The sequence below is a fragment of the Zeugodacus cucurbitae genome, chromosome 5 (genome assembly GCF_028554725.1).
Source record: "Zeugodacus cucurbitae isolate PBARC_wt_2022May chromosome 5, idZeuCucr1.2, whole genome shotgun sequence".
Classification (NCBI taxonomy): Eukaryota; Metazoa; Arthropoda; class Insecta; order Diptera; family Tephritidae; genus Zeugodacus; species Zeugodacus cucurbitae.
Window position 1 is genome coordinate 5,488,296 of NC_071670.1, and position 13,525 is coordinate 5,501,820.

A 13,525-nucleotide genomic window follows, 5' to 3' on the forward strand; every position below is an offset into this window, starting at 1 on the left:
GGTTTCACAAAGGCAGCGAGTGCAACACATAACTGACGTTAGATTTATGACTGCGCATATGTACGCTGTCGGCGGAAAAAGCAAAAGGGTCCATAGAGCGACCGCGAAGGTGGGATTTTGGATGTCAGTGTCTCGCTTTTAGTGGCTTAAAAAGGATAGAGTTTTGTCAAAATACTGTCTGGGATCAGCGCGTCTAGTGCTCACGAATGCTTAAGGATTCTTTGAAATTACAACTGTAGACTGTTTAATCTATGGAGCCGACTGAATATCATGAAGCATCAAGTTCTGAAGTCGGTGGTCGAGCACATTGGTCGAAGCCGAAGTATTTGGGTGGAGATTATGCTATTTCATCCATTAGACCGCTGATGTGTTCGTTGCCCCGACCAAGCGTAAGGAGGTCGTGGATATTTAGATGTCTCTAATAAGCTGGTCTCGGCAGTATCTCGAGGGGTTCCTATATTTAGATTTATCCAAATCTCCCGAACCATTTGGGTTCCGTACTTTCTCCATGGTATCATCTTCGGATCAAAGATCTTATCTGATCCGATCTGATAAAATCCGATCTGATAAAAACACTGTCTTTCCAGATCCTACATAATTAAATATATCCACATTCCCTAATAAGCTGGTATCTCTCCATTCCACGGAATTATACTTATTTAAATTTCCCAATTAAACTGAGCTCCCGAGTTTCTCTAGAGATCTAATCCGATCCGACGGAAAGGCGGTCTTTCCTGATCCCATCTAATTAGTTTTACTCAGACTTCTCTCAACCTCTGGTATCCGGAGTTGAGATTTTATCTAATCCGAACCGACGGAAAGCCGATCTTCTCAGATCCAATTTAATCCAATCCAATCTAATATAGATGGAAGGAGAATCCTTCCAACACGACGACGAGTTCAAAGATATAGGAAGAGTAGACCTTTGACATCGTTTAAGGCTATTCCATTTGGAGGATGATCATTTCGTTAGTAAAAGCTGAATCAGAAGAGCTGCGACAAATAAATAAATAATTGGGTTACCTTCAGCTGCACTGCCGAATCCTGAAAAATACTGAGATGTACTGAAGACTGTCTCATTCGTCCGTTTAGTTTTTAGCTACATTTATTTAAGTCAGATCCAATATCTATTACTTCAGGATTCAAAATAGTTACCGGCAAAGGCAACTCTCATCGAGCTCGGGTTCCTTGAGCCCTATCCATTTCAAAAGGCAATCTAGCTCCACTATTTTCATTCTGCTCATGAAGATTAATCAAAATCTCATAAATTCGATTGCCAAATCAATAAATCGTCTCGTCCGAAATTGCTAATGATGCCAAATAAACAACAAATACTTCACCATTATGTAATAACGACCAACCTAAAATCACCAAAAATGCGTTCTCCCCAATTTGATTGTGTGATAATTGTTCAGCGCAAATATGCCGCAAACAAAAAATTATAGACAAATGTCAGGCGTTGTACGCGCAAAATGAATTTCCAAATGAGAATGTGGCATATTTTTAGGCGCACCAACAATCGTAACGCCTTGCTCGTTAGCGACAAATGCGCAGACAAAATGTTACAAAAATAAACGCCTCCACTAATTGGCCGCCGATATGAGCGCTCGCTATTGCTTGCGTGTGTTTGTGTAACGGCACGTTTTAGTGCGCATAAAATGCGACTATGCTACTATTATATGAATTTCGTGTACGTAAACGCCCACATTTCGATTAGAAGTTTGCAAGTGAATGTTAATGTTGTTGCGTGGATTGTTTGTGTGGCAGCTTATGGTGGCCGCCCGGCCACGGGCCATGCAGGCAAACCGGGCTCGGCTAATTAATGTTATCACTTCGCATGCATCATTTGGCAATTGTTATCGATAAATTTTATTACCGCACAACACACAAAAGCAACAATATAATAATAGCAACAACAAAGCAATAATATTAATAGATTGTCGCACGCCACTCTCCTCGCTCTCACGCTCACACACTTTTCCCACGCCAACACCTTCGTTGGTTTTAGTCTGTTTTTAGGCGCTCATCACTACTGCGTCACACTGGTACATTGTATTTTAGTATTATTTAATTTACGAGACAAATGTTAATAATGCTTAAGCGCACAATGGCACGTTCATGGCGTTCATGGTGGACCAGGCGCATAACATATAGTTAGTGGTAGCTCGGTGTGTGTCTGCGGCGCATAGATAAATGATTTGTGAAATCACGTGTATATAACAGGATATCCGTAGGCGAACAATCGTACAGTTAGCGATGGGCGGCGAGTGGCGAAGGTGCCACCGCTTGACATATCGCTTGTGTAGAAATAAATCAGGCTCACCGGTATTGACAGGTGCGGATAGGTAGTTGAGCGAGAGCTGTGTATCACAAGGTGGTGTGGAATTGCGTTGTTGAGGTTAGAATACCTTATATTAAATGCCTGAAAGTAGACTAGTAGAAATTGATTGTGCTTTAAAGATTTCATGCGGTTCTTTTTGTTTGGCATTTAAATAAGTTTTCACGAGTTTTCGTTATTTACATCTTAATTAACGGTTAAATGAGGCTTTAGTGGCCATAAATTTATCCAGGTTTTTTCAAGTAAATAAAGAAAATCCTATACATTTTTGAGGTGGATACTCGTTTTGGATCCTAGATATTGTTTCTTCCTCCAACAAAGCTCATAACTTTTATGGGTTGAATTGAATATCTTTATATGGAAAAATTCGAACAAATTCATCCACTCAGTTAGTAATATCCACTCAGCTCTGACCGGAATGAAATGTTGCTGACCTCAAATTTATAATCTGATTGAGAGTTTTCAAACCTTATGTCCTATATTTCTCTCATACAGGTTAAGTGGCGTCGAACTGTAGGTTGCTCTCATACGATTTCTCTGATGAAACCACTTTGCTTAGTAAAGTATTATTTAGGATTTAGGATATGTTTTAAACTTTTTTTTAAACTTTACATAGCTTAACATTTTTTAAAGTTACTGCGTGAACTTAACTGTACGTTCTTATTTATGAAAACTTAACTCAACTTAGCATAGTTTACTTTAAGTAATTTAATTTTACTTAAACTTACTTAACTTAATTTAACACAATTTATTATATTACTTTACTAAATTTTGTAAAACTTGGAGATATTCAATTGTACGTTTTTATTCCATTTAACTTATGAAAACTTAACCCAACTTAGCATAACTTAACTTAACACAACGTAACTCAACATAAGAAAACTTAACTTAAAACTTATGTCAACATAAATTTAAACAACTTAACTTAGTTTCACTTTAAGTAACTTAACTTATCATAACTTTACTTAAACTCACTTAACTTAACTTAACACAATGTATTATGTTACTTCACTGAACTTTATGAAACTTTGAGATATTCAATTGTACGTTTTTATTCAATTTAACTTGATATAACTTAACTTAACTTAACTCAACATAGCATAACTTAACTTAACAAAACATAACATAACTTAACTTAACATAACTTGGCATAGCATAACATTAGACGATTTAACTTAAAACTTATCTCAACATAAATTAAAGCAACTTAAACTAGCTTTACTTAAAGAAACTTAACTTAAAACTACTTTTATTTATAAGTTAAGTGAGTTTATTTTTCCTTTGAAACATGTAATTTCTCTTCAGTCTTTGCCAGTTTGACTTGACTTATATTTATTCATTAACATTATATAACTTATCTTAAAGTAACTTAAAGTAACGTTACGTAACTTATATTTAATCCTAATTATTTTGATTTTGATCTTAATCAATTGTCATTTCAATCAGTTTAACTTAACATTACATAACTTAACTTAACTTGACTTAACATAACTTTACTTAACTTGACTTAACATGACTTTACTTAACGTAACATAAATTTAATATTACTGATTTTAATGTTGATTTACTGAACAACGTTGAATTTAATTAAGTTTACGGACCGTACATATGTAGTTTATTTTGTACTTATCCTTATCCAACTTAGTACTTGAATTAACAACAATAAATTGAGTTGTTTACAGGCAATCGCCAGCGAAATACTTTTGTTAATAAACACTCTAGTATTCTGTATATTTTTTTGCCATATTATGTTCCGGTACGTCCGGTGTACCGGTCCCTTAGACTAACGGAAATTATGGCGCATACGCAAAAGAGCATTACAGATGCGCTCATAATCGCGTCAGCAGCTGTACATTGCTGACATTAACATTACTTAAACATAGGGGAATATGAAATGATGAGTGCCACAAACACATACATACGGACATACACACATACGTATGTAGTTACATGCAGAATATCATATTCTCATATTCTGGCTGCTGCTTATATGAAGCTGGTTGTTGGGGCATGTGTTGATTGCACTTGTCAAGTGTAGGTGTTTGTGAACGAAGGTAGTCTATAGCTGATAACAGTAATGACAATGAATATAGCAGCAAAAACAACAACCATTTGTTACAACAACAACAATTTAGTGCAAGTTCAGCAACAGCTGTTCACCTCAAGCGCTTATGGCGGCGCCGGTAGCGGCGTCAGTCTGTGAGTTGATTGTTTCAGCGGGAAATCGCAGTTGTTCCTGTTGTTGTTGTTGCATGCAATATATACACATTCGGTTTAAGTGCTTGCAACAATTTACAACTATAAAAATTTTGTTTGCATATGCACAGGCGCGTGCACTATGTAGTGTATATGCTGGCTAAGGTGCAGACAGCAGTTGCTATGTTGTTGTTGCTGGCATTTGTTGTTTCCACAAAGCAACTATCAACTGAACTTCATTTTAAAAGCAACAACAACATAAACAACACTCCCGTTATGAGCGCCGCATAAAAAAGTCAGTGCGACTCATTGTCATTATTTCAAGCGCAAAGTTCAGCCATTTTGTCGTTATTGTTGTTGTCATTGCCAACATTTTGCTAAGGGCATTGTAGTAAACTGTAGAACGGGCGCACATATTATACATGTAAATGTTTGCATTGCGCGCTCCTAAGTGTATGCTTTAAATGAGCTCATGTAAACATTTATTCCTTGTTTAAGGCGAATTTAAAGTATGTAGGAATATATTTGAACTAACTAAAGCTCATAAAGCAGTATATAAATTCTAATAATGCAGTAAAAATTATTTATTGAGCAATATAATAAAATGAATATTCAAAGAATTCATAATACATTTATTTTCATAACTCTTAGTATACCTGATATTATATGACAAACTTAGGTTAAATAAATCATATTATTTTTAATTTTAATTAAAATTATAATTATAATAATTTTAATTTTAATTTTAATTTTAATTTTAATTTTAATTTTAATTTTAATTTTAATTTTAATTTTAATTTTAATTTTAATTTTAATTTTAATTTTAATTTTAATTTTAATTTTAATTTTAATTTTAATTTTAATTTTAATTTTAATTTTAATTTTAATTTTAATTTTAATTTTAATTTTAATTTTAATTTTAATTTTAATTTTAATTTTAATTTTAATTTTAATTTTATTTTTATTTTTAATTTTATTTTTAATTTTAATTTTAATTTTAATTTTAATTTTAATTTTAGTTTTAATTTTAATTTTAATTTTAATTTTAATTTTAATTTTAATTTTAATTTTAATTTTAATTTTAATTTTAATTTTAATTTTAATTTTAATTTTAATTTTAATTTTAATTTTAATTTTAATTTTAATTTTAATTTTAATTTTAATTTTAATTTTAATTTTAATTTTAATTTTAATTTTAATTTTAAATTTAATTTTAATTTTAATTTTAATTTTAATTTTAATTTTAATTTTAATTTGAATTTGAATTTGAATTTGAATTTGAATCAAGATTAAGATAATCTTTATCTAAATACTCGCTGGCAACTTACAAATTATTTTAAATGAAGTATAAAATGTTTAGAGGTGACAACCCTTTAAAAATCTTTTCTTGATTGCATAGCAGTTTACATCTTTGAGCAAAACTGATGAAAGGTTATAAATTTTATTTATTCAAAAAAATTTAAAGTTGACTTGCAAGAATTTTTGTAATGTGGCAACTCTAGCAATATTTTTCTTCTATAAAACGACAAATTATCTATTTTACAATATTTCTTGTAGAGAATATAATATTTTCTCTGCTTTCAGATTCCTTTCATATTTCATTACGATGTGTCTGTGTTGCTGGACATATACTTATGTATGTAACTGTACTCTCTATATATGTTCACATGTATATGTAATGTAACGTAATGTAACGCCTTCAGCTCACTTGTAGTCCTTCAAGCGCTCGCGTCTGCCTTAAACACCAAGTCAAATGCCAGCGCCATAATCGCGACGTCTCACCCTCTCGCATTCCATTGCATTGCTGGCTTGTGTCCTTTGGCCTTTGGCTTGCAACTACATATTTAGTACTATCTGTCCATTCGTAATTTATCGATAATTGTGTATTTATTGTTGTTAATTGCATTGACATATGGAAATGAATACTTATGAAAGCAATTATTGCAAGTACATATGTGTGTGTTGATGTCTGTGTAGTTGTAAATAGTTTTATATGTATGTTTAAGGATATATGAAGACTGAAATGCGGACTTTCTCCAACAAACAGCGCTCTCATGTAAACAAATTAACTATGGCATTGGCCTCAAGCGCCTTAATGTAGACAATGGTCATTCATTTTCAACTACATTGAGGCGAGTTTTAATGAGTTCCGCTTGAAGCAGGCGATATTTTCGAACGCGGTAATTGTTGTGAAATAAAAAAGTTATTTTGAGAATAATTATTTTTTTTTTATTTTTTTGTGTTGTTGTAAATACATGTAATCGAAATTAATGGAAAAACAATGTAAGAAGAGAATTTCTGTTAAACATTTTTTGTTTGTCTGATAAAAAAATGTAATTCCAATCATTTTTTTTTTAATTTTGATATAAAAAAGAAAAAAAAAATTGAAAAGCGCCTTCAAGTATGCAGTATTTTTTACTACTCGCAGTCAAATGCCTTCTTCTACAGAATTTATATATTCGAATATAAAATATAATACCTTTCAATACATAGAAAATGCTTTTTTTGTAATAAGAAACACCAAAACTATATTTTATGCAATTAGTGCCTTAAAGTATGCAATAATTTTCGATTAATTATAGTCTAATGGCCCACTTAAAAGAGTTTTTATGCTCGAATAAATTAAAAAGTGTATACATTTAGCAATTTGAACACAAAAACATTGTGTTTTCTCAATTAGCACCTTCAAGTATGCAACATTTTTTGTCTACTCTTAAGCGAATGACTTCTATTATAGAATTTATATATTCGAATTAAAGAGGAATAAAAAAACTGTGCAAATTTTGTAATAATAAATACATTTTGTAAATGTAGCCTCAAAATGTATGCTTTATTTATTTTTTATTTACAGTCAAATGACTTCCTCTAAAAAATTTCTATATTTGAGTAATAAAAAAAATCGAAAAGTGTGTAAATATGGAGGGATTTTTTTTTGCAATTAGCGCCTTAAAGTATGCAATATTTTTTCATTTCTTTGTCAAATGCCTTTGTTAGCTGTTTAAATTGGAAAAAAAAAATTATATTTCGTCCTAAAAAACATATTGGTAATCGATCTGTATCTCTTTAATCATTCCATAAACATTTTTTAAATTTACAATTTTCAGTCAGTTTTTTTTTCTTTCTATCATATTTTTATTTCACTTTATGTACTCGAATGCTTAGCTGCTAAGCTCAAAGCATCGCCTACATACCTATAGATATTTTGCAGTACATTCGTGTTGACATCCAACTCCATTAAGCTCATTGACATGACTACACTTTGCTTTGCCGCGTAACACCTAACGCGCATTCTTCCCTTTTTGTCCCGGTCACATTTCGCACGCTTGGCATATGTGTTTGAATTTTTATTTGACAATCACAAAGTGTGACATCGTTTTATTAACGTGACTACACATGTGACCTGAACACAAATACAGATGTATATGTATGTAAAAAAAACCCAGCATACATGCAGGCGCGGCAACTAAACACACTGCCACTCGTAACTGTCGTTACTACTTTGCTTTTGTGTACATGTGCTTGTGGAAAAACGTTTTAAACACGCACAAATTCACTGGCTGCCATAAGCTAAGTTTTTCTTCAAGTACAGACACACAGACAATTTTATGTAAATTTATATATACAACAACAGCACACTTCAAAGCAGCGCGTCGGCAGCAAAAATATCACGCGTTCGGAAGCGCCTGTCAACGCTTATCTTTATGCGTTTCCGCTTTACTCGAAAAGTCATTGACACTCTGCCGACACAAGCACTAACAGCAAATGTATTGCATACTTTTAGGTGGCGAGCAGGTGTCAAAAGTGCTGGAAAAAAGTGGCAGAGATGACTTGAGACTCGAGAAAAATGTGAGCAGAAGACGTTTACAAGAAATAAACGTAAGAAAAAAAATAAACTATGCGACGAAAAATATGCTTGCTTTTTACACTTTTTCGCATACTTTTTGGCGCGGTAGTTAGGGTGACTGCTTTTAAGTTGTATACATGTAAAGAAGCATTAGCTTATAAGCTTTATACTTGGCATTATTTGCTTCGCAATACACTGGGGGGAATTCGCAAATTGCTCAAAATCGCTAGTGTGCTTTTAGGCGCTGCGGCGTACCAAATACAAAAGCAAATGAAATGTTGAAAGCATACGTAAAATACAGCGAATACCTTGAAGACAGTGCGAGTGCTCAAAGCAATAATGTGTACAACAACAAATTTGGTACAAATTAGGAATTCTTTCGAAAATAAACTGTGGAAATGTGCATACTTTTAGGGAACGCGTATTGTCAGCAAGCGTTTATAGCAAATAATTAAAGCTTTAATTAAGTAAGCTTGCCTTGGTAAATAACTGTTTATGCAAATATAATAATATGCTTGGTGATTATCGGGCTAAGCGACTTTATTACATACTTTTAGGCGTATTTTTTGTTAATTTGCATAAAGTTATTTTTGCTCAGTTGTTGTCTTGAAAAACAAGTTATTTCTATAATACATAAACTACATTTACAAGCTAGTACTTAACTACCCCTAAAAGTATGCCACAATTTTTTTATTTTTTTGCCAAAACAAAGTGGTTTAGATTTTTTACTAAAAATTATTAAATAATAAAGTTTTTATTTAGTTGCATTGGGTATATTAAATTATATTTAGTGTTATTTGCGATTTTTTTTTATAATTTTTTCGTTTTAAATTTAATTTTAATCTATTATCGATATTTTTTCGAAAGAAACACTTTCTCAGTTTAACACAAACTTTCATTACAACAACAAAACAAACTAACCAGCTCAACAAGCCAATAACGCATGAGTATGTAGCATAAGCGCCTGTAAGTATGCTGTAGTTAACATATTGCAATATGCATGAGACAATATAGGTTCAAAAGTGGTCTGCAAAACATTTAAAATTAGTTTGGAAAGGTTTACGCAGCATTTGCAAGCAAGAAAGTCTAATTTGGTTGCAAAAACAAAAAATCAAAATAATAAGAAAAATAAATTGTTTGTGAATTTTTGCCACTAGAGTAGTCTTTTTCCGCAATATTACAAATAATTTGGCTGCATTGTATATTTTACCTACATTTTTAGCTTTTTATAATAAATTAAAAGCCATATTTTCTCAAAACGCCTAAAAGTATACTCACAGAAATTCCAAAATCCTTCCCATTTTAAATGCAGCATTACAGTTTACATTCACTGTCATTCAAAATGTCAAAAATAATATTTAATGCTAACAACCTGTCAATTCTTGGCAACTAATGGGTATGAGCGCCTGCAAGCAGGCTTTGTTTGCCTGTTTGTTGTGGTTAAACAGCACGTATGCATTAATTAATATGCAGCAGCAGCACATACGCACACAAGCAAACAAATAAGCAATTATTAATAACATTACAATAGTAAATAAATAAACATACGATAATCAAACAAAGCGCCTGTATGTATGCAACACGATTTGTTTGTTTGGATTTTCAATAGATGCGCATACTAATCGCTTTTGATTGACTTGCTGTCATGTGGCATTTATGCAACGTGTTAGCGCGCAAACTAAACTCCACAAACGAAGATTTAACAAAGCTTGCATATTTAGGGGATTTAAAATATTTAACAGCTTAATTGCTGTGTTGCTTTGTTTGGAGCCGAAAGTGAATTTGGAATTATACAACTAATAATAAATTAATAATAAATGAATGTCAGTAAATAGTTATTGTGTAAAATGTATGATTTTCATCTTGCTGACTGCATACACTCAGGCGCTCGTGGGTTGAGGAACCTCTCCATCATTCTTTTGCTATGAACTACGTTCACTGTCAATTGCATTTCGCTTACTTAATTTGATTGTGACAAGTGAAGAAGACATATTGATTACAGTAGTAATGCATTAAGTGCTTTTATGCCAATACGCCGAAAAGTATGCAAGGGTAATGGAAATAAAAAGTAACGCAAATGGTAGTGGGAAGTACGTGATGAGGTCAATTTTTGCAGTACGATCACCACTTTCGTTTACTAATTATTTAAATTTAGTTTACTGACGTTTGAATTTTATAAGCAGTAAGGTCATTAATCAAAACACTAAAGATAATTTTAGTTCTAAAGTTGTTTATTGAAGGGTTTAGACTAATTATATTATTATAGGTGTGATAATTACTCAAATATCCCCTTTAAACATTTACGTTTCTAAATTTTTAGTTTACTTTTAGGCAAATTGACACATTAAATTCTGAATCACATCATAAAAATATATATTCTATCGAAAAATATTAAATTTCTTCAACGAAAATACTCTTTTTCCTCCAATTAATCTACACTCGTTTGCAACAATTCGCTAAAACTTGGCCAAACTCGACTTTTATAAATGAATTTGCTCTAACATGCGCCTGCAAGTGTGCAATGTAAAAGTGTAAAGCAAGATTTTAACAAGCAGAGTTGTTGCAGAGAGTGTAAAGTGCAATGAAGTGCGAAGGATATAAAGTTCAGATTACTTAGTTTTATTGGAAAAGGTTGTTAATCATGACGAGAAATAAAGGGAATGAATACAAATTGTTGCAAGTGTAAATTAATTATATCAATTTGAGTTTTATTAAGGCGAAAAATTATATTGTGAAAGATATATATAAGGGAATTAGATTACATAATACCAATACTAATACCAATACCAATACCAATACCAATACCAATACCAATACCAACACCAATACCAATAGCAATACTAATACCAATACCAATACCAATACCAAAACCAATACCAATACCAATACCAATACCAATACCAATACCAATACCAATACCAATACCAATACCAATACCAATACCAATATCAATATCAATATCGATATCAATACCAATACCAATACCAATACCAATACCAATACCAAACCAATACCAATACCAATACCAATACCAATACCAATACCAATACCAATACCAATACCAATACCAATACCAATACCAATACTAATACCAATACCAATACCAATACCAATACCAATACCAATACCAATACCAATACCAATGTCAATACCAATACCAATATCAATATCAATATCTATATCTCTATCTATATCAATACCAATGCCAATGTTAATGACAATATCGATACCAATACCAATATCAATACCAATACCATAAAATTACCAAAAAATTAATTTAAAAAAATACTTATACATATACCAACCAGTACTTATGCTAATACCATATTAAAAACATTACCAATTATAATACCAATACTATTTCTGTTATTGGTAATTCTATTGATACCATAATATCACTAACATTAATACTATTATAAATAAAATTAGCAGTACCTTTCAAATTGCCATTACCACTTCCATTACAATTACAATTGCTTTTACAATAACCTTAGCCATAAAACATTCTTAGCAAGTAAAATTCCCTTGTGGAATGTATTGGGCAAAATATGAATTGATAATTAAAGAAATTCGAACAAAACTTTGGCTTGCAGAACTTCATGCTTGTTAACTTCTTATATTCCCATTCCCGTTACCAAAAATATTAATACAGCACTGCTGTTAACTACACAGCACACGCGCCCTCTTCAGCTCTCTATCTCTCCACAATTCGAACCAGTGATGAGCACTTCAACTTGGCAGTTCAATACTCAGCAAACAACACTCGACTTGACTTGACTCGCTGGCGCATCACATTGCAAAGAAGCGGTACATTGTGCGAGTATGTCCGCTACAGGAATCGAAAGTTTTAAAGTGTCTAAGCACACGCTGGGCACAAAAGTTCCAGCACATAGGGCACCGAAAACACAGCATGAACTCGAAAACTTTTCAAGATGTCCAACAAGACACCAACCCAGCACTTTGGCATGCTACAGTGAGCCGATAAAGCGTGGAGCAAGAGAGATGGGGGAAAGATAGAGTGAGGAAGAGGGAAGGGAGTACGATAGTTACACCACAGGACATTTGCAGGAAATATCCTGCAGATCACACGCTTAACTAGTGGATGGGCAGCAAGTCAATAAACTTTTCAGGATACGAAAATATATATGTGAAAGACTTTGGGGGGAGATGTGCGAATGTCCTGCCGCGCGTTTGCAACTTCTGCGTATTTTCGATTTTATATTTCGTACCAACTTTGGTCTGCTTCCAATTGTCTTCAAGTCTTCCAGTGAAGCGGAATAAGTAAGTGAGTGGGTGAGTGAGTGAGCAGTGGTGTGATTGCATTGTGAATGCATACGCGTACTTGCGGCAGATAAATGAAGTACGCGCTTGCTGGCGTTGGCGGCGTTTGTGGCGAGTTTTAAGTAATGAAATTGAAATCAATAACTTACTTCAGTTGGCTGGTTTGGTGGTGGGAATGGTGAATGTTTGAATTGTCTAGTTTAAGTTAAAGCTCTTTGCTCAAAAATTTTAGTATTAAATATTCTTAAACCAGTCGCCTGTGGCTCAAGTCTGTCGAATTCGGCGGATCACTTCCCCCACTTTTTTTAATGAAGTCGGAACCTCAGTACAGTAGACATGAAAAATACTTGATTCGAAGTCGAGCGTCCTCAATGGTCATTAGTAATCTTAGATATAGAATTATTCAAATAACGGACTTGTACTGCTTTCTATCTTTGCCTTGAACTTCTTGAGAGATCAAGTAGATCTCTTGAGTTCATGCCTTCAAATCGAAAAAAGAAAGCACCGGTTGTAGTTCCTGGATTAATCATGGATGGTTGTGTGAATGAATAGCTGGAATTTCGTGTCAGTTTCTTTCCACATTGCTTTCATCTCAGAGATACGCAAGCCCCACCTTGATTTGATTTGATTGAGACCACGAAATTCGAGTTTCGGAAGTAAGAACCTGTGGAGCCGAAATTTTCAGACCAAGCTAGGTCCGAGCCACTGACGTCCGTTCTCAGCCATGAGGTTTGGGGTCCGTAGTGTGGCCCCGTAGTGTATAAATCATTAAATCGAGCTCTTCTGAAGCCTCTGACGCCGATCTTGTCGGTATTAGCGTCTCAAAGATTAAACCTGAGTCAAGTCCAAGCCTCTTCGGACCTATT

At 33.0% G+C, this 13,525-nt stretch overlaps 1 protein-coding gene across 7 annotated transcripts in view; it reads left to right on the forward strand.

Moving 5' to 3' along the window:
• Positions 1-13,525, forward strand: part of LOC105208533 (uncharacterized protein CG43867) — a 349,073-nt gene that overhangs the window by 162,608 nt on the left and 172,940 nt on the right. For 5 of the 7 annotated variants that reach the window (XM_054232672.1, XM_054232673.1, XM_054232674.1 and 2 more), the window contains one exon: positions 6,119-6,170. The exons of the other annotated variants lie outside the window; for them this stretch is intronic. In XM_054232672.1, coding sequence (XP_054088647.1) covers positions 6,119-6,170 — 52 coding nt within the window. The remainder of the gene's footprint in view (positions 1-6,118; positions 6,171-13,525) is intronic. 7 annotated transcript variants of the gene reach the window in all.